The 22,300-nt window shown below is 41.6% G+C and overlaps 2 protein-coding genes and 2 long non-coding RNA genes across 4 annotated transcripts in view; 1 reads left to right on the top strand and 3 right to left on the bottom strand.

Moving 5' to 3' along the window:
- carmil1 (capping protein regulator and myosin 1 linker 1) overlaps window positions 1-10,162 on the bottom strand; it is an 80,835-nt gene extending 70,673 nt beyond the window's left edge. Inside the window, exon 1 of the mRNA XM_079653552.1 lies at window positions 10,023-10,162. The gene's annotated coding sequence lies outside the window, so the exon portion shown is untranslated. The remainder of the gene's footprint in view (window positions 1-10,022) is intronic.
- Window positions 1,293-10,322, bottom strand: LOC307021457 (uncharacterized protein; the record flags this gene model as incomplete). The annotated part of the gene is made up of 2 exons (XM_079653587.1): window positions 1,293-1,610; window positions 9,877-10,322. 2 exons carry the CDS (start codon window positions 10,320-10,322, stop codon window positions 1,538-1,540), a joined length of 519 nt encoding a protein of 172 aa, XP_079509713.1. The 3' UTR covers window positions 1,293-1,537.
- Window positions 10,323-17,608: 7,286 nt separating this feature from the next.
- LOC307023375 lies at window positions 17,609-19,022 on the top strand. Its single transcript, XR_013803686.1, has 2 exons — window positions 17,609-18,702; window positions 18,923-19,022. It is a non-coding gene; the product is annotated as an uncharacterized lncRNA (long non-coding RNA).
- A 653-nt stretch (window positions 19,023-19,675) lies between these two features.
- On the bottom strand, window positions 19,676-22,093 carry LOC307023376. The gene is made up of 2 exons (XR_013803687.1): window positions 21,756-22,093; window positions 19,676-19,862 (listed from the first exon to the last, which is right to left on the bottom strand). It is a non-coding gene; the product is annotated as an uncharacterized lncRNA (long non-coding RNA).
- Between the last annotated feature and the right edge of the window lie 207 nt (window positions 22,094-22,300).

Genomic DNA, 22,300 nt, shown 5'->3' on the forward strand with positions numbered 1-22,300 from the left:
GACCGAGGGTCGGAGCAGCTCATAGTAGTTGCTTAGTAGCTTAGTTTTACACCCGGAAGTAAGTATTCTCTTCGCTTTGCTCAAACCCCGTGATTAGTCCTCAAGCTCTGTGATTGGATGTTTTAGCCGCAATGCACGTTGGGATATGGTGTTTATGCGATGTGAAATCAGACATTTTCTTTTAAAAATAAAATAATACTTTATTCCGAATGTGCTTTCTTTTCTCTTTGGACGTCATCACATAGCGTCATTGTAATACACGATTCGGCTGCATTAAATATTACACATCTGCCGTAGTTCTTTATTTATAGAGACCTGATGAGAAGACTTCTGGACAAACAGGAAGAACTGCCGCCAAAACTGAATATGTGACGTGGATCATAAATATATCAGCATCTTCAATTTCTCTTCACAATATTCGTCTCTTCACAGTATCAACACTAATTCGGCTGACTTTTATATTTGATCCAATTGGTAGATAGGCTATATTTACACCATAACGGTGCACAGCTGATAGAAAGGGACGCCTAGTGGTTAAAGCATGTTATTGCATTTATTATTTTTTATTATTAGATATTAATAGGAGACACAGACAGACAAACTAATAAGGCTTTACTTAAACATTAAAGAATACTTTAAGTTAAGGTCTTCTTTTGAATAAGAAAAAAGCTGTGGGGGTATCTACAGATACATATTAAGCCTGACAAAGTACTAATATATTTCTTTCCTGAAATGTTAACTACTATATGTTTAAGCACTTATTTCAACTGATATTATACATAATGTATTATACTCTTATAAGATGTATGTAGATAGTATAAAGAAAGGTGCAGAATATGACAGTTTAATGGTGGAGGTATACACATATATTGATAGATGTCTTGTAATGCACTGTTGAGGAACCTGCGACCCAAGTTTTTCATCTCCGACCTTGTCAGGTATTGAACATTCAATAAATAAAGAATTTGAACACAGAATTATTAAATATAAAACACAGAATTTGTGTGATTATACTAAATGATTTACAAATAAACACCACTGCATATTTACAACTGTTACACATGCTGCTGTAACGAAAACATTTCCAACTTGGGATCTGTTACGTCCCTTCCCTCTACCAAGCGGTAGTGGCTCGTGGGAAGACGCGCAACATAAAAACTACCACGCCAAAAACAGATCTTAGTTATCGACGGGCATTTATTGTCCAGCACAGCCGTAACTCACATGCATGCCTACCGGCAATAAGGAACCAAGTCTGAGAGGATCGTAAAACAAAAAAAAAAAAGAAGAAGAAGGGGGCCTGGGCCAGCCACACCATGAGCCGTAGGACCCAGACTTCCTCCTCTACCCAAAGGTCCAAACACAGCCTACTGGGAAGGAAAATAAGCCGCGAAAAACCTATACTAATATCCTCCAGAGTTCACACAAAAAAAATACAGCAAAATATATATAAATCCACATGAGGTGAGAGGAAATCCACGGTCGTATTCCCTTGGTTTCAGGATGGGAAAAAAGAGACCTCTTCTCCTCCAGCTTCTCATTTTAAAGTCCCCAGCTGAATGTCATTAGGACACCTGGGGAAGGCGGAGCCAGGGGCGGACCAGGTGTACCTGCGCAGCAGAGAGACAGAGAAAAGCAACACAAGCACGCTAACACACCCACCATGAGTTAGTGATCTAAAAAAAAAAAAAAAATTTTAAACAAAACAATCACAACAATCAACTTTAAGTCGACAGACGTGCTCAATCACTCAGTCCACACACCGAACAGGCTACATATCAGTCAAAACACACACCAAAAAAACTTGCCAACCACTGCAACATTGTAGAACAGTAACACCTCCAAGTTGAATAGAGCCAGAACCATAGCCAGTGGCTCAAATTCGACTGTGGAACCAACGGTGGAACACACCCGCTGGTGGGGATTGAATTTCCCGGGGCGGTAAGACACAGAGCGCTCCACCTCACGATCAGCTCCAATATGTCTGCACGCTACGCATCAGGCAAGTGTGCCAAATGAGACTCTATATTGACCAGAGTCTCCGCAGCGATCGGGGCCTCCGAGGTGACAGAGGGGTCACAGGGGTGTCACTTTTAGCACTGGACAAGCGCCTCCACACAGGCAGCGACAGGGTTATGAACAGCCCCAGGGCTTATCCTACCTGATTTCCCACCCTCACGCCATGATGGAGGATCCCTGACCGGTCTGTCCAATCCCGTAGCCGTAAAACTGTTGCGGGTGACTGCCACCGCACATTCACTCCCGGCTTAACGAGCACTCTGCCACCGGCTAAATCATTCCCCAAGACCAAATCTACCCCTTCAATGGGAAGACATGGCCGAACCCCGACCAGATCTGACTCAAGATGAATATTACGCAATGGCGAACCCACACACTGCATACCAAACCCCCTCACAAGAACACCCGAACCCACAGCAGACTCCTCAGAGAGGGGCAACACACCCCTCATCATAAAGGATTGCAAAGCTGCTGTATCCCCCAAAATGGTCAGTGGAACCCTGTTGTTCTTCCCCGGTAAAGACACCATTCCATCCATAAGAAACAGAGCAAAAACTTCCAGTTCTGATTTGAGCAACACACTCTCACCCCATAATCGTCCAGGAGCGACGTTTGGTCAGGGTCCCGTGGCGTGCAGTTGTGACGCTCCAAGGCTCCTTCAGCTTCATAAAGGGACGCAAATAGCTTTCAACTGATTGCAATTTATTCCCATCTGCGGCGGGATTTGACGCTCATGGTAGCACGGCATTCGTTTGTGTCGGCTGCCCTTCAAGGCAATGTGAGCGTCCATTCCCATTGGTTAACGGAGAATTGTACACCCGGAAGTAAGTATTCCCCTTTATGTTGATTGATTTTACAGTGATATCTGCTCTACCCATCGACTAAAAAGCATCAGATTATCCTTGTTAATTACACAACATTGATTGGTTTAAATTGTGTGCAATGCTTTTGTATTTTTCCCCTTCGATTCGGAGAAACAAATATTTTTCGGAATAAAGGATGGCAGAAGACACTACACTACTCAGAATCCCCAGCTATCGTTTAGGACTACACCATGTGCTCTGTTTGACAAACCCCGTGATTAGTTCTCAAGCTCTGTGATTGGTTGACCTCCAACTGCATTCCATATGAAAAAAAACGTTTCGCAAAAGATAAAATCATACTTTATTCAGCAGTGCTTGCTTTACTCTTTGAAAGTCATCACATGAATGCATTGTAATGAATGGTTCGGCTGCATTAAATATATTACACATCTGTCGTAGATCTTTATTTTTACTTATCTACAGAGATCGGCTCAGAATTAGACCCGGAAAACTATTCTTTTACCGTGTCAGTTTGAATTTCACAATAAAGTTAGTAGTAATATTTTGTTTTGATATTATTGTTTTTCATTAGCTACTAGACCGCTGGGTCATGTTAAGACCATATTTTCTGTGTTGCTGTGGGTTTTTTTCCATCGCTTTTGTGTTACAAAATATCAAAACAATAACTAAATATATTAGGGGTGCACCGAATGGGAAATTCTTGGCCGAAACCGATACCGAAAATAGGAAACAGTTGGCCGAAAACCGAATGCCGAAAGGCCGAAAATGATTAATAGAAATATATATATATATATATATATATATATATATATATAATGTATACATTTTTTTACCAATGTTGTTCAGCTACCTGATTTTGGAAAATACATGATTATGGCAAAACTTAACTTAAATAATAATCACTATTATGGGTCCATAAAACATTTATTCAGCACTTTTGAATGCATACAGTACATTAATTCCAAGTCAAGTGCATTTTCTTTTCTCTGTAGGATAACTACAACAAAGTGCATTCAGAACAAAGCCAAGGTGCTTTAAAACTGCATAAATATCTAGGCCAGTAGGCCTACAACAAAAAGAGTGTAATAAAGACTGTAACAGCCAGGCCTTCAACAACAACAAATGCACCTATAAGTGCATGCATACAAATGTGCAAACTGGATAAATCCACATGAATGTAACTTTTTACAAATGAAATAAAATTGAATTTCAAGAATCTGTAAATAAGGCTGTCCTCTTAAGCAAAGTAGTAAACATTGTATAAAGATACATAAAGTGAAAACCTGATACAAAATCCACAATCAATTACAAATTAAATTAGAATTTCAAGAATCTGCAAATAAGGTGGTCTATCCTCATGAGCAATGTAAACAACATTGTATCATTTAGATACCGAAAGTACAATATATTGAACACTGTGCTGCTGTCATTTCCCCCTAATGATAACCTGAGATGGTGAATTATAACTCACAATGAAAATTGTTCAGGAAAGTGGGTATAGAGTAGACATGTAGAACTAGATAAGCTTATGATAAGCCAGCCTTGTCTACTTATTAAGGAAAAGTGGGAGGTTCTTTTTAATGAACAGTAGTTTCTCTGATTTATCAGCCATAAATCTGTTCCTCTTCTCATCAAGCACATGAGAGGCAGCGCTGAACAGTCTCTCGCTGTCAGTGCTTGTGATTTTATCTTACTCCGCATATTTGTCCGGGTGTTTAGTGGTGAAAGTCTTTGCAGTTACATCCCCTCGAGAAATGTCAGCTGAACACGTTTTACAAATCGCAATCCGCACCTCTTTCTCTGATATTTTTAAATATCTCCAAGCGGCAGACAAGTTGGCTGTGAGCCAGTCGCGAGCGATGGTCGTGCGCCGTGCTTGTCGCCGCGTTTTGATTACGTCATCACAACAACACATTAGCTTACCAACGTAACCCTGTTCTCTGACATTCGGTGATATTTTTTCGGTGCTGAAACCCCTTTCGGCCGAAAGGGCCTTTTTAACCATTTTCGGCCGATAATTTTCGGCGGCCGAATATTCGGTGCATCCCTAAAATATATCCTTCGTAAACTAAACCAGAAACAGCAGTATATTTTATTTTGTTAACACTGTAAACTTGACGGCTTTTTTAACCCAAACCACCTACTGGTTAAAGCAACGTTATTACATGTTTAGAGTAATGCAATGCAGGTACATTGTGTTGCTTTTTTTAATGACTGTTTAAAATGCCTTTTTAATTAATGTTTTTTATTATTATTAACTACTACTTGTTGCTAGGGACGCTGCTATCAGTATTGTGTTTCGCAACATGTTCTCTATCTATGGCACGTCTCTACTGGAGTTGTAGTTTTAAAAGAAGTTTTCGTATTTCCCCATAATAAGAAGTTGCCAGTATACTGTGTACATCCCTGGAGGTTTAGGGGATAGGGAAACACTCAAATTTAAAACATATAATTAATAAATGGGTGAAAATTGCTTGTGCCCATAATGGGCAGCATTAATATATATACCCACATGCCCAGCTTAGGTCAGAAGAGCTTTATTTAACAGCTGGTCTTATGTTTGTGACCTGTTCCTGTTGTTAATTTGATAACATTACATTACATTCATTGATAAGCCTAAAAACATGCACTTGTCAAGGTTCAGAGGCCACATTTTGCAAATATGGCAGTAGCACATTGATCATCTTAAGATAAGATATACTTTATTGATCCCAAGTTGGAAACATTTGAGTTACATCAGCATGGTGTAACAGTTGTAAATATGCAGTGGTGTTTATTTGTAAATCATTTAGTATAATCACACAAATTCTGTGTTTTATATTTAATAATTCTGTGTTCTTTATTTATTGATTGTTCAATACCTGACAAGGCCGGAGATGAAATATCTATATACATCCTATAAGAGTATAATACGTATAATATCAGTTAAAATAAGTGCTTCAACATAGTTAACATTGCTGGAGGTATGCACAAATATTGATAGATGTCTTGTAATGCACTATTGAGGAACCTGCGACCCAAGTTTTTCATTCATTGCATAACCACACCGTTTGTGAATATGATATGTTAATAAACCTTAGAAAATCTTGAAATCTTGAAAGGGATGTGCAAAATAGTCATTATATACAGCCTTTAATTAACTATTAGTAGAGAATAACGAGTAATGAATATACTTTAGGGATCCTATTAATATCTAATAATAAAATAATGAAATTCAATGACATGCTTTAACCACCAGGTGTCCCTTTCTATCAGCTGTGCACCTTTATGGTGTAAATACAGCCTATCTACCAATTGGATCAAATATAAAAGTCAGCCGAATTAGTGTCGATCCTGCAAAGAGACGTATTGTGTGAAAAGAAATGTAAGATGTTGTTTAATTGCTGATATGTTTATGATCCACGTCACTTTTTCAGTGTTGGCGGCAGTTCCTCATGTTTGTCTAGAAGTCTTCTCATCAGGGCTCTATAAATAGAGAACTACGGCAGATATGTAATATTTAATGCATCCGAACCGTGTATTACAATGCCGTTATGTGATGACTTTCAAAGAGAAAAGCAAGAACACTCGGAATAAAGTATTATTATTATTTTTTTTAAATGTTTTCGGTCTATTTGTTAATGACGATGTGATGTGAGATGTGAGACTGGAATTGCACAGGGGGAAATAACGTATCTTTAAACGCGGATTTTGTTAAACTAATACGTTTGCGCTGTGGACCAACACTATACATTGACGGGGAAGGGGGTAACAATGAAGATAACACCATTAAACAGTTACACAACATAACAGAAATAATATTGATAGCAGCGTCCCTAGCAACCACCTTGGTAACAATGAAAACGTTCCATGGACGCAATTTCCTGAAGTAATCTTCGTAATAACTAGCAAACTAAAGATCATGTACATCCACTGCACACATAATCTGAAATAACAACTCATATTTCTCGCATCAAATGACATCAAAATGCATTTTAATGGCCAAACTAACTTAAAATAGCCATTTTACACCGAGAATAAAACGAAGTTCGGCCATGTTTTTTTTTTCTGCAGGGAGTAATTTGAAGATCACGTGACAGACTCCAGCCATTGGAATGAATGGTAAAAAAAACGGGGTTTGTAAAACAGAGCACAAGGTGTAGTCCTAAACGATAGCTGGGGATTCTGGGTAGTGTAGTGTCTTCTGCCATCCTTTACTCCGAAAAAATATTTGTTTCTCCGAATCGAAGGGGGAAAATACAAAAGCATTGCACACAATTTAAACCAATCAATGTTGTGTAATTAACAAGGATAATCTGGTGTTTTTTAGTCGAGTAGTGCAGATATCACTGTAAAATCAATTGACAGTAAGGGGAATACTTACTTCCAGGTGTACAATTCTCCATTATCCAATGGGAATGGACGCTCACATTGCCTTTAAGGGCAGCCGACACAAACGAATGCCGTGCTTCCATGAGCGTCAAATCCCGCCGCAGATGGGAATACATTGCAATCAGTTGAAAGCTATTTACGTCCCTTTATGAAGCTGAAGGAGCCTAGGAGCGTCACAACTGCACGCCACGGGACCCTGACCAAACGTCGCTCCTGGACGATTATGGAGTGAGAGCAGTGCTTAATTTGTAAATCATAAGGTGCCGGAACGCAAAGTACATATGACAGCTCAGGGATGACGAGACGCGTACAGGTCCCGGAACGTATACAGAAAAGGTGCTGAAAACAACATGAAAATGTCCACTTGCAACGCTGTGGGACTTACAAGCCTCAATTTCAAATAGTATCCATGGTATAAATGTTATGACGATAATTTATAATTTTTTAGGCTAGTACGCACAACATAGGCAAATGCCCACATCACCACAGGTGGGACTTCAGTATACAGCCAGCAATTAATTTCTCAACAGGTTTAACGTGTAAAACAAATATTTATTAGGCCTATTCAAAGATTGGCACGGCGGCCTATTAATAGACAGTATGTTTGCTCACCATATTTAGTTGTTTAAAACACCCCATATCACGAGCATGTCCGGATTGTCCTCTATCTCTTTTTTTCTGCTTTTACTGCGTGTGTCTGTGGCAGTTCTGTGTCCTTTGGCCACCCAGGACCTCACGTACGGGACTGGATTGAATTTAGCCAGGGGGGGTCCAACAAGATTTAGGAAGAGTAAAGATGACATGGTGGATGTGAGCAAAGAGCTACGGTTGGGAGTGCAAATCAAGTTCATTTGAGAAAATCCGCGCTCACATTCAGCACTTGCAATGGGAATGCTGTTGACAGCAACAAGTAACTCCATCAGCTCATCGGGGGTGTCTTTACCATCTGAGTCTCTGTACGTTCTGTAGGCCCGTATGACTGCGCGCGGGTTGGCAATGTTGAAGCGCTGACACAGTGACTCGACCTCAGTCTCTCCATACAGCGCACCTGCGTCCTCGGGCCAGTATTGTGCGTAAAGCACTTTCAACTCCTCAATGAACTTGTTATATCCAGTTTTATCTGGCATCCGGCCTCCTTGAGATAACATACGGTCCTCCAAGTTCTTGGCCACAGTTAGAAAAAACTGCTTGGGGTCGAGTGATCCGTCGCTTGATTTTTCCTCCATTCAGCGTGATGCCATGGAAAGAGTTTTCCTCAATTCCCCTTTGGCTCAGTTCAGTGTAGCGACCTGGCCGATCCGACATGGCCTCAAGTACCCTGATTTCCCGACAAATTGACTTGTGTGCTGAAATGATGGTAATGTCTCGTTTTTGAAGCTCGACTGAGAGCTCAGATAATTCTTGTAATGCATCGTACATTATGCCTAAATTGTTCACAAACGCATGCGAAGATAAGCGCATAGCAAGCCCACTGTATGTTTGCTTTGTGACACTGTTACGGGAGGGATCTTCTGATGCAGTTTTGAAATGCTTGTAAAGTGCTGGGTAGTTCTTCCACACTGCTTCAACGGTTCTAAAACTTGATGCCACCCATCTAGTGTCTAAAATACGACCTATTTTGCATAGCTGGACATCCAAGCTCTCAACTGACTCTCTCAGCTCCATTCGATTTTTGTTAGATGTGCTATACAGTGCATATATCTTGTCCATCAATATTTTAAAGTGATTTATAGCACCCATCTCTTTCACTACGTCTGCGACTACAAGCTCAAGCCTGTGGGCTGAGCAGTGCCACACAGTAATGTTGGGGAACATGGCCTGGAGCCGACTCGCCACTCCGCTTTTACGCCCTAACATAACCGAAGCACCATCACAAGTTACTCCAATGCGGGTCTTAGAGAGAAAATCCTGTGTCAAATGCAGGCGCTCCAGAGCAGACAACAGTTTGTGGACAATACCTTGAGCAGTTAGATCATCTAGCTCTACGAGTTAAGTAAAAATGTTTGTAGGCTTGTCCATATCGGGCAACTGAGCCCTAAGGTATATTATCAAGCAGCTCTTTTTGCTTAAACTGGTTGACTCATCCAGCATTACACTGATTTTGGGAGTGCACTGTACTATTTTTTCAAACAGTTTTCTTTTCATTTCTTCAGAAATATGTTTCTGTATGTTTACACATGCAACATTGGAATGTAAAATTCTCCCCATATCGAGTCCATTTAATTCTTGGCAATCAATCTCCTGTTCGAAGCCATATGCGGGACGGTGGCGTTTAGCCTCCTTGTACGCCGTGCGAAATACGCGAGCTGTAGTGGCCATCTGTTCAGACTGAATATTAATTATAGACTGTCCTAAAGTGTCCACTTTTGCCTTTTCAAGAATGCTTGCTGCTGCTAGGTGAGCCTTGGTACGGGCATGTTCAAATACTTTTTTTCTGAGGGCGCGTTGCTGTTTTATAATATCTGAAGCAGAAGAGGTTACTGTGCATAAAACCCACTCTTTTGCAAGTTTCATCCCCGACGTCTTCTCTGCCCCCAAAGTCCCCACCGCCTTACACGTTGTGCAACCCAAACCTGATTTTCCCCTAAAAAGCCAGGGATAGTAAGTCTGCTTCACTTTTAGCTGAGCTTCTGTCCAAACAGTTGTGCATCCCATCCCTGACCTGTCGCTGGACGTCCCACACTCTTCTACGCTCAATGCGCTCTCCTCTCCTACTGAATCTTCCTGCTGTAAGCCAGCTGATGTCGCGGTTCCGCTCGCCTCTTGCTCCGGCTGTTGTACCGGGCTAGTTGATGCCAGGGTACCCACCCGTTGCTGTTGGTGGTGGTGGTCCACCTGGCTGACGGTAGCTGGCTCCTTTTCCGGCTGGTGGTGAACCTGACCCGCTGCTGCCACGGTGCCAGCCTCCTGCCCGGGCTTGGCTAGCTGTCGGTTAGCTAGCTGGCTAGCTGTTGCGGCGCTAACCTCCTCCTGGTTTTGACCATCAACATGACCGCTGCAGCTGCCCTCGTCGCTGCTTGTGGAGGCTTTTCTGACTCGTTTTGAAGTGTCTATTACCTCTTCCTTCTTTTTGAAGAAAGACAGTAAATCTAACTGTCTTTTTGACATGCTTGCATTGAATCACCGTTTCTTCCTCTCTGCGACGTGCTCCTCATGTGGCGAATTTCAAAAGTGAAAGACGTTTGTCCGTTGGTCCAGCTTTTCAGTGCGTAAACACAGATCTCCGACTCTTTCAAATCTTAATCTTAATAACAACATGAAATTCTTGGGATTTTTTCTGTAAATTAATATTTGCATATTTTATTTCATTTTAACCATTTTTTATTTTTATTTTTTGTGAGAGGTACCGGATCTGCCCAAATAGGTGCCGGAACACAGGGTGGCCAAAATGAAGAGGTGCCGGATCCTGTTCCGGCAGCATCCGGCTCAAATTAACCACTGAGTGAGAGTGTGTTGATTTGAGAGACCCTGGCTATGAAGTACTCACCAAAGCGACAGTCTTTACAGGCTTCTCCTCATCCCGCAAAGCATAACAATTCACAACAATATGACCTATTTTCTTGCAGAAATAACACACTGGGCTATCTCTGGTTCCCCAATTCACCTCCCTCGCCTTTTCCTCCACAGCTCTCGACATGCTGCCCTGTAACGGCACGTTATCGGAGCTTTCCCTGACCTTGTTGTCAGCAAACCGGGCCTGCGCGCTATCCCTCTCACCGAAGACAGACTTGTGAGTGAGGACATACTCATCAGCCAAAACCGCAGCGTCAGACAGTTTCATAGGTTTTTGCTCATTTATATATGTGGCCACTCTGTCAGGCAAACACTTTTTAAATTCCTCCATGAGCATCAATGTTCTCATGTCCTCTAGAGATCTTACCCCCATCGACGAGCACCACCGATCAAACAGTCCCTCTTTCTCACGGGTGAACTCCACATAAGCTTGAGAATCCCTTTTTCTGAAACTGCGAAACCTCTGACGATACGCTTCTGGCACAAGCTCATAAGCGCGCAGAATTGCTGCTTTCACCTGCCCATAATCCCGGCTGACCTCGTCAGACAATGCAGCGTATACCTTCTGAGCCTTTCCCGTTAGAACGCACTGCAGCATCACAGTCCACACATCCCTAGGCCACTTCAAGGTTGTTGCAACCCGTTCGAAAAGAATAAAAAAATTATCCACGTCCCTCTCATTGAACACTGGAATAAATCGGGTGTATTTACCCACATCAAACTCATGAGGATGTGCGGATCCCAACTGCTGAGTTTGGTGTGACACTGCCGATAACTCCAGCTCCTTCAAACGAAGCATTCGATTCGAGTCTTCCCTGATTTCGAGATTGCAGTCGATCTCCTTCTCTCTTAGATTGTTATCAATCTCCTTCTCTCTAATAATTAATTTACGTAGCTGAAGCTGAAGCTCGCTCATTGTCGGAGCTACCTCGGTTTCCTCGTCTTTAGATAAATAGGTAGCGCCCGTTTCCTCCGGTAACACTTCCTTCTCTATAAGTGCCGCCAACAGCTGTTCCTTGATGACCTGCTTCTTGTGCTGTTTGCTAATTGCAACGTTAAATCTGCCTGCAATTAGCTCCAGCTGGGCTTTACTACAGGCGTCCAACTTCTCCCGAGTCGGACAACTATCAAACCCCTCTAGCTCAAACTCCATAGCGCAAAAATCCAACCTAAACTCACTCCAAAGAAAAAAAAAAGCAAACAAAACTGAAACCAGCTAGGCTATATCTTTAACCACCCTACACTGCACACACAAAGCAAAATATATATGCTGTCAAGGGCCATAATAGAAAGAACACCGGCACCAGTGTTGGGCAAGTTACTTCCAAAATGTAATATATTACATATTACTTATTAATCTCTTTTGAAAGTAATAAGTTACATTACAATATTACTGTCTCTGAAATGTAATGAGTTACACTAGTTTAGTTACTTTTTAGTTACTTTCACCAAAATAACCGCAAACGAATAGCTAGGTATTTTAAATGCTAAAATGTAGTTTAGTGCAGCTCATTATGTATCCAGTGAAGGGCAATGTGTTATAGCATAACAACTGTGTAGGCCCTTAAGGCTACTAACAACTTGTATTACACGGCTTAGTTGAATAATCGATTCTGATTGTAAATTCTTAACATGTGACACGTTGATAATACAGCAGTACAGACCGCTGTCAAGGACTATAATGAAGGTTAACATATTGTAAATCAAGGCAAATATTATTTAAACCATGCTCATGGTTTAAACCAGGCTCATGAGCCTCAACCAGGCTCATGAGCCTCAAAAGTTGAACATTGTTCAACTTTTGATGCCGATAGATGCTCGTGATGCTTGCAAAGCCATGCCATGCTCCCCACAATGCAGTTCGGCGAAGATTAAAAATCTTCTACGTCACCCCATTCAAGTGAATGGGCGAAGCAATGAAAGCATTTTTTGATGCCTGTAGTGTAGACGTACCGTAAGCTAGTGTCCACAACGGAGGGTAACGTGATGTCCGCATCTGACCTGTTGCTACTGTCTGCAGTAGATGCAGTGTTGCTGGCGTTTAGTGATGGTTGCTTTAACCATTTTCGTATAAATGATTATCCACAGATCAGATGTGTGTCACTGCTGTGGAAGCACTTTGGAAATGATGCACGCGCAGCGGAGCAGGTCACGCGCACCTGAGACAATTTGTTGTTTGTATTTTTCGCTGTATTTTTTGCATAACGTTCAACTTCCCCGAAGATCTCGACGCGAAGCCTGAAGGGTAAACACCAGGTTTACTAATCTACCCGCACAATTTGTCCGGTGTCGGAATGTCTCGCTATGTTAGTACATTCTTAAAAAACAAAACACCATTTAATTTCGGGTTAAAATGTGTTGTAACTGCGTTACTGAGCATTGTAACGGGTAATATATTACCCACATTTCATTAGTAATGCGTTACATTACTTCGTTACAGCAAAAAGTAATATATTACTGTAACTCCGTTACTTTAACCAAACACAGAATTTAGTTATCGACGGGCATTTATTTTCAGCACAGCCATAACTCACATGCATGCCTACCGGCAATAAGGAACCAAGTCTGGAGGATCGTATAACAACAGAAGAATGGGCCTGGGCCAGCCACACCATGACGGAGCGTCCACACAGCAGCGTGCATTGACGCTTGGCGGTGGGCGTGTCTGAAGCTTGGGGAGTCAACGCTAGCAACGCGACCAACAACCAATCACATGAATCTCCCGCCCCCGACATACAAAGCAAAATGCTAGCATTCCATGCTAGCTATATATACTGTCTATGCCTACTAGCTGTCCATTCAATGTTTAAACGAGGTACACTGGATATAAACTCCCCAAACAGGCCAAAACCTACCAGTTTCACCCACTATCTCTGCCACCTCCCTCCATGCCTGGCTCCTCCGGTTTGTATCCCGGTAGATGAACAGAGACCAGAGTCCTGCATCGGGTCGGGTATCCGCGGGTACCCGACGGGTGAACCGCAAAAAAGGTGATTTGCGGGTGGTATTTTTTCAAACGCTTTTTTCCAGGTTCTCTTCTGGGTAAAACAAAGATGATGCGGGTCGGGTTGCGGGTGTTGCATAACAAATACATTTAAATAATAATAATTTAGTTTAATGTTTAAATCCTCAGACCTCTCCTCCGCGGGACCGAGCATAATCATAACCTCTGCAGCGCATCTATCTGCTGCTGAGCGCACCACATTCTGAATGGCTGAGGTGAAGCTCTCTATAGCGGAGAATACAGCATTTTCAATAACTCTTCCTCAAGAGCGAAATCCAACGTCTGGGGGGCTTTTGGTGTCATCCTAGATGGAGAAAATAACCAACATCCCAGGCTTTTTGAGCCAAATATGCAACTGCGTGTGTTAATAATTGCACGTTTTCACTGCTTATATATATGCGGGTTCGGGTCGGGTTGCGGATCTTGTGCCGGCGGGTCGGGTCGGGTTGCGGAACTAATTGGCAATATGTGCGGGTAGCGGGGCGGGTTCGGTATTGCACGTCGCGGGTGCGGGGCGGGAGCGGGTCTTGAAAATCAGACCCGTGCAGGACTCTGACAGAGACTGATCATACAGCACCGGGTGATTCACTACTCGCAGCATACACGCGGTTTGATTGGCTAACAGTTGTACTGGCAGATTTTCATAAACGGGATTTGATTGGCTGACGCTTCCATCGAAGCTTCAAAAGTTGAACATGGTTCAACTTTTGACGCGAACAACGCGTAGCTACACTCCCCACAATGCAGTTCGGCGAAGCGTGACGTCACCCCATTCAAAGTGAATGGGCAGAAGCGTTGAAGCTTCAACGCACGCCGCTGTGTGGACGGGCCGTAAGCCGTAGGACCCAGACTTCCCTCCTCTACCCAAAGGACCAAATACAGCGTACTGGGAAGGAAACAAAGCCGCGAAAAACCTATACTAATATCCTCCAGAGTTCACACAAAAAAAATACAGCAACATATATATAAATCCACATGAGGTGAGAGGAAATCCACGGTCGTATTCCCTTGGTTTCAGGACGGGAAAAAAGAGACCTCTTCTCCTCCAGCTTCTCATTTTAAAGTCCCCAGCTGAATGTCATTATGAAACCTGGGGAAGGCGGAGCCAGGGGCGGACCAGGTGTACCTGCGCAGCAGAGAGACAGAGAAAAGCAACACAAGCACGTAACAGGATCAATAAAGTATATCTTATCTTAAGATAAGACATTATACAATCAAAAAAATAAATAAACACAAAGATAATTGTGTGTTATTGTTGAGTAAATAACAGTGTGTGGTTTAGAAAATAATACAAAATTAGAAGGAACAAACGATGAAACAATACAGATTTCAGTATTCTGAGCCCCTACTCTCCCCCTAACTGACGGCGACAAAAGTCAGACATTATTCAATTAAAATAAAGAAGTAAACACAATAAGTGTGGCTTGATATTGAGTTAGCAAAAGGTTGATAAACGCTGTGAGAATGGATCTGTGGAGAGCATTTCGCCGCGATCCCAACTCGTCTATTACCAACGTTCAGGGAGCTCTATGCAAGTCAATGGGACTCCCTGATAGTTGAAACTCGACGCTAAAGGGCCCCCCTTGCGTTGGAAAGTGACGACAGGGACCCTGACATAATGTCAACATAGGCTGAGTTGGGAGTGAGAATGTGTTGGTTTTACAGTTAACATGCTTACATAACTGCAGCTGTTGTACACCAGGATTAATCATACATATACCCTCCTAGGGCACCAAAAGGACATACAGTTTCTTAATGTTATCAATTTCTATATTGTGCAAACATTATCAACATATTACAGATATTATCACTCCCCCTCATCGGAAACATGATCGCACAATACCTGAACCATTATGAGAGTAAAAGCCCGTGCTATACCATCCAGATGAAACAAGTAGAAGTGCAGTGAATAAAATAAATGAAAGAGAAAGAAAGAAAAATAAATAAGTAAAGAGGCGCTGCTAGAGATCTGGTGGTGCTTGTATTAATGGGGATTTTTCTTCGAATTTGTCAGTTTTCAGCTGTAGTCTTGCTGTGATTTTCTCCATGAAATATTTTTTGTTTACCCTGTTTCTCCAGTGGACTATACTGGGGGGCTGCGGGTTCAGCCACGAGACCGTTATCATTTTTTCGCAATTAGAAGAAGAATTCTTATTAAGAAAGCTACATTTCTGTCCATATCACTGGGCAGTATACCCAGTATATAAAGTAGTGGGTCCAAAGTAAAAGTAATGCCCAGCACCTTTTAGCTAACACCTTTTAATCTCCTTTTGAACATCTTCCCAGAAACCCTGAAATGTTAACTAAAGTAATGTGTTGACCTACAACCTGTGAAAAGCTAGTCAAATGTACCTGGGCAATGAGAGTACAATTGGGGGATGCCCCCGATGACGTCAGAGGAGTTTGCGCACGGTACAGATATTTGAAAAAAAGCAGACGGTTCCAGTAGAAGAGATGAAAGCATGAAAGCATGGACCCTCGTCTAATATGAATACTCGTGGATTTTGAATCATGTAAGTATATTTTTGTACTTTATTAACTCTGTACATCCCCGTTAGCTTGTCAGATTAATACGAATATCAAACAAATGTTAGCTAACTAACGTCAGTGTTTCAGCTTAGCAATTTAGCTAGTTAGCGTGCTTGCTAATTTAGCCTGCTGTCAGGGACGAGGCACACACACAACATGTAATGTTTAGTAGTTGCTTCAAATTAGTTAACAGCTGGCGAAATTCACAGTTTTTAATAAAATATGTGGCGGTGGGGCACCGCACTAGTAGTTCAGAAGAGTTTTTTTGTTGATGGTGTTCGCGCTACATTTTCAAATGCTGCTCGGTAGTTAGCAGTGTGTCGCCAAACTGAGTTTTCCTTTACTGTGGAAGTCAAGTCAGTTCACTCACATGCATCCGACTGTGTGTGATGCACATGTGTGCTTTTATTTCCTGTGTACACTGAGACAGATAGCAGCACCAAATTCCTAAAAGAAGGGTATGTCGCATTCACTACCATGGACACTGCTCTGTGGGACAGTCTGTGATGCGGCCAGCAGTGTTGCCAACTCCATAGTAAGGAAAGTAGCTATTGGTTGTCCGAAAAGTCGCCAGAAGTCCCTAAATGACGTCATTGCCTAATTTGCATATCATGTAATGGCAGTAAAAAAGGGTTCCACCCCCTTCAAGGAGGATCAAAACTTGAAGCCAGAGTAAATCCAGACGACAGTAGATCAGAAATGCCTCTATTATAAAAAGTAGAAAGTAGAAATAGTTTTAATAGTTTTTAGTAGAAATCTCCCTACAATAAAGGCAGTATGCCCGTGTGTCATCTCCAATAAATGGCTTCAACCATCCTTTAAACTCAGGGTTTGATTCCCACTCCTTTATGTACTTTTGTGATTACAGTTTAGACTGTGACATGATGACCTACATGAATGTTTAGTTTGTCACAGAGAGGCATACACACAGTGGACGAGGTGATTAAGGGGGGCTCACGGCAGCACCCGCGGCTCGTTAACTGCTGAACTATACGTGAGTCTCCAAACACCAGAAAAGTCCCTAATAACACCATTACAAGTCGTTAGATTAGTCGTTAGTCGCTTTTGACAAAAATAAGTAGCCGGAGGGTTTGGAAAGCCGCCGAATTTAACGACAAAGTCGCCAAGTTGGCAACACTGGCGGCCAGAGCATAGACTGTATATATAAATGGACGTAGGGTCCGTGACGTCACCCATAGGATTCTGCAGAGTTGCAGAGAAGCCATTAGTAGGCGGAGTCGGCCACTAACGGCTTGACAGTGACGTCAAAGTTCAACTCCCGCCTTCTCCAGATAAGGGCAAAGAGGCGGAGCCGAGGCGGGACCTGCTGCCACCATAGAGAGGCGAAGTCCCTCCCCTTCCGGGAGCCTCCATGGGACCCCGGAAGCGGAAAATTATACATAGAAGTCAATGGAGAGAGAAAAGTTATCTTTTGATCCCGTTTGAATTGTGCCACGAATGACACATATGATGTTTGTCAATCTTAAACAATCATTTCCATGCAAAAAAAGTCACAGTTTGTCGTAAAACTGCTGAAATATAAGACTATGAATAATACGCAACTAGAAAGACTACAAATCCCAAATGCATTCTGGGTCGCGTAAGTGATGTCATAGGCGATAATGCTCCAAGACTGGTTGTGACTCGCAAAGCAAAGAGGAAGAAGAAGACTGATTTATTCCCTCCAATAAATATAAGAGATTGCTCCAATAAATTCACTTTTACAAGATGCCTGTGTGCTTTGTACGAGGTTGTAATCACAAAAGAGATCATACCACTTGCTCGTTCTATCGCTTCCCGTCTGATGAAAGGACCAGGAGTCGTTGGACCAAACATATCAGGTAATATACATGTTTTGCATGGAACATAGTCAAGTTAGCTACCTAGCTAGTAGCGAGCATGTTAGTTAGCATTATATTACATTACTTAGCCTTGTCATTTGTATTAGACTTAACACGAAGTAAACCGAAATGTTAAACAGTAAGAGTATTCATGATGGTAAGTATTTTGTGAAACATTTGAAGAGTAGCCTATCGCCCCCTCCACCAGGTGCTAAGGGGGCGGGAGGTAGGCTAACCCCACATTAGTATCAGCGATCTTTTCTACTTAATGCTATCTGCACAAATGGTTAACATTGACCATTAAAAGATCAGGCAGTTCAGGGAGAGTCGAAGGAAGGAAGGCAGGCAGCTTTGCATGACATTCTTCTGGACGTGTTTCATTGTGATGATAGTGAGAGTGAGTCAATCTGTTTGTTGGAAAGACAGTAGTTGAGTGATTACTGAGAGAAAATTATTAAAAGAGATAATTATTCAGTGTTGTTACTTTAAAGTGTTGTTACTGACCTTTTTCTCTTTTATTTTCTTTACCTCACCTGTAACTGCTGAGACCCTGAGGAACAAGCACACTGGACTGACCTGCTCTGGCAACCTGATTTCCACTGTACGTAATAGTATTTGGTTATGGTATATTATTTGTATACATCAAAGGCACAATGCACCCCCCAGAGACACACATGTATTGAGTGTGATATTTTGCATTGGTCATGTGAAATCATCTTTACATACTAGAAAACTGTAGGAGCGGCAACTTGTTTTGAAATTGAATTTTTAATATCCGATAATAAAGTTGATCTGTTTTCTTTATTCTTCTCTCTTCCCAGCTCCATCCATCACCATTCTCTGTTCCTGCAGGTCCTGCTTGCTAATCAATATTCATATTTTTTTACACAATTACAAATAAAGTCAATGTATTGTATGACATGAAGTTGTGCTTCATTCTGAGTCAATAATAAATTCATTCTGCCTTCAGCTGCAAAATTATTGTGGACTGCACTGACATCCATGTAGCTGCCCCCCAGTAAGATGAACCAAGCAAAGTTGACATACTCAACATACAGCTGTACTCTTAAGTTTACATGAAGAATTTGTGAAATATTGGTAATAACAGGTTTAAATGATTATTAGTAATTAATTATATAATTTTCTCATCGTAGATGAGCAGACAGGGAGCAGATGAGAAAAGCAGAATGTGCAGCTGCCATTTTCCACATGGAAAAGAGAAAGGGCCAAGTGTATTTGAGTGGACAAAAGAGAAATCCCAAATACGAAAAATAAAATTATACAATTTACAGATATGTATACAAATAAATATATATCCTATATACACTATCATGTATAATGATGGTGTATGATGTAGAAGGAAGTGTGGTAGATAACAAGTAAATATAGAGTTACATACAGATCCATGTTACAGCAAAAGATGGAATAACTAAGAAGCACGCAGTATAATAATAATTACACGCAACAATTAAATAACTGCTCAGCATCTCCACCACAATCCCAATCTGCTGTGTCCTGTTTTCCTCCCCTCTGCATAACACCCCATCACACATACGAAACACAACGCAGAGTCCGAGGGTGTTAAGAGTATGTTTATTTAAATGTCCTCCTCTCTACTGGCCAACACAGGGAGCATATGCTGGGTGTAGAATTGTTCCAGGAGGAGGAGATTTCCATGCCATGCAGGGTCTTTGGGGATGGGGAGGATGATCGCCTCCATCGTGGTCCACAGCAGCAGAGACTCCGGTCTGTGATGTGCAGCTGTTATATAATATACAATACATTTGTTTGAAAAACATTTGATCAAAAAATAAAGATTTGTTCAGGATCTAGAGTCAGTGTGTAGTTTATTAATTAATCAATGCTCTCTACATTAGGAAAACACATACCAGTGTACCAGAGGGAGTCACACACAGCTGTGCCTAGATAACCAAACAAATTGACAACAGGGATGCAAACTCATCAGGTATGAAAAAGGTGACAAGGATCCGAGCCCCCTGACCCCACAGAATATCGGCTTTAAAATTAGGAATAACAGGATTTTAGCAGTCAGAACAACTAAAGCAGCAGTGTTAATATTAACAGAAACGCCATAGAGTCACATCAAATAGAAATATATAAAAAGCATTTATTTTAATTGTGTAGCAGTCAGTTTATAATTTTGGCAGCACTGTTGAGCATTTTGAAAATGTATTTTCATGCCTCTGTGCAAGGCTTAGTCTTTCTAACTTTATAGCCACTGGTGTAAAGTAACCAAGTTCATAAACTCAACAAGTACTATACTTGGGCACAATTTTGAGATACTTGTACTTTACTTAAGTATTTCAATGTTTTGCTACTTTGTACTTCTACTCCACTACAGTTCAGAGGTAAATGGTGTACTTTTACTCCACTACATGTATGTAATACCTTTAGTTACTTTACAGATGTGGATGAATGATGTGAAATATAATCAAGTGTTAAATCAGACTTTAGTTCCACCTGGAGTAAATCCAAAAGCTACCCTGCCTGCAGTATACAGTCATTCAAACTAGCTGCACCTTTACCAGCTTTGATAACACTTTAATGATCAGTCATTATAAAACATATCATATTATTCTGAAATGGACCAATCTGCAAAATGACTACTTTTACTGTCGCTACTTTCACTATATTTTGATAATAATAATTTTCTACTTTTACTTGAGGAACATTTGGAATGCAGGACTTTTACTGTAACAGAGTATTCCTACACTCTGGTACTTCTACTTTTACTCAAGTACAAGAACTGAGTACTTCTACTTTTAATCAATTTCAAGATATATACTTATACCACCTCTGTTTATAGCCTATGAAAAAAACGATTAGAAAACGAAGGCTAAAGCTAACGTTAGCAGATAGTGACAATGTATGCTAGTTAGCTAGCTCAACGATAATATTGCGACGGGGAAAAAAAACTTTTCAGTGCATATCACGCTCTGCCGCTCCGACAGGGAGCTCTGCTCTGAACACCTGAACGGCCCGTTCTAACAGCTGTTCACCAGCGGTCCAGTCTGTGCCACAGTGACTCCGGACGCACAGTTAATATTAACTAACGCACCGTAGGTAATGTAGCTGCTGAAGCTAGACCATCATCGCCGAGCAGCAGAGGCTTATTATACATCATGAGCAGAGCCGACAGGCAGGAAGACTCGAGCACACAGCTCGCGCTTCATTATAATATATAAAAAAAAGCTCGCGGCCGCACATTAATCCGGGTCCCAGACCCCCTCCCATACCCCAAAAATATTTTTATTGCAGATCTACAGGAATCATAAAAACGACCTATTTTGGATTCAAAACGGAGAATTTCGCCGAAACGTGACAAGTTTGCATCCCTGGACAAGATAACCAAAATCCTTGAATCTACACACAGCAAATAAACTCAAATGACACAACGAGATGTAAAAAGGAGATCACACATATAGTCGATATAGAACTGGCCGCTTCAATCTGAAGAGCAACTAAAACAAAACACGGGAGTGTATCTTGTTCTTGTGAACACTAATGTTATCCACAGCATACAGAGACACCACAAAGTTCTTAAGGAGAAAACTAGTTGCTAAAACAAAACACGTTAGTGTACCTTGTTAGCTAGCTGACATTAACCTTAGACATTGCACTCATATTACTCACTGAAACCTTGTAAAGCCGGTCCCGCATGCTGGCTCTTACAGAACCGCTCCCTTTCGTGTATGTACAGCTCTCAACATGCCCAGACTTGTAGTGATTTTCACCTCTTTTTATACTTTTTCGCCTCATTCTGAAAGAAACAGGTGAAATTTACTAACGTGACAGCCATCTTTGTGATGGTGACGCGTATTGTGCGAGACCAGAGACCTGTAGTTCACTGAGCGGTTTCACACAAAAAAAATTGTAACTTCACAGTTTTACGACACATTTTTATTTTTTTGACTTGCAAAATGTTCTTTTAATTTGACAAACATCATATGTGTCATTCGTGGCACAATTCAAACGGGATCGAAAGATGACTTTTCTCTCTCCATTGACGTCAATGTATAATTTTCCGCTTCCGGGGTCCCATGGGTCGGAAGTAGATGGGCGGGACTTCGCCTCTCTATAGACTGTATATATAAATGGACGTAGGGTCCGTGACGTCACCCATAGGATTCTGCAGAGTTGCCGAGAAGCCCTTAGTAGGCGGAGTCGGCCACTAACGG

Source organism: Notothenia rossii (assembly GCF_949606895.1).
Source record: "Notothenia rossii genome assembly, chromosome: 10".
Classification (NCBI taxonomy): domain Eukaryota; kingdom Metazoa; phylum Chordata; class Actinopteri; order Perciformes; family Nototheniidae; genus Notothenia; species Notothenia rossii.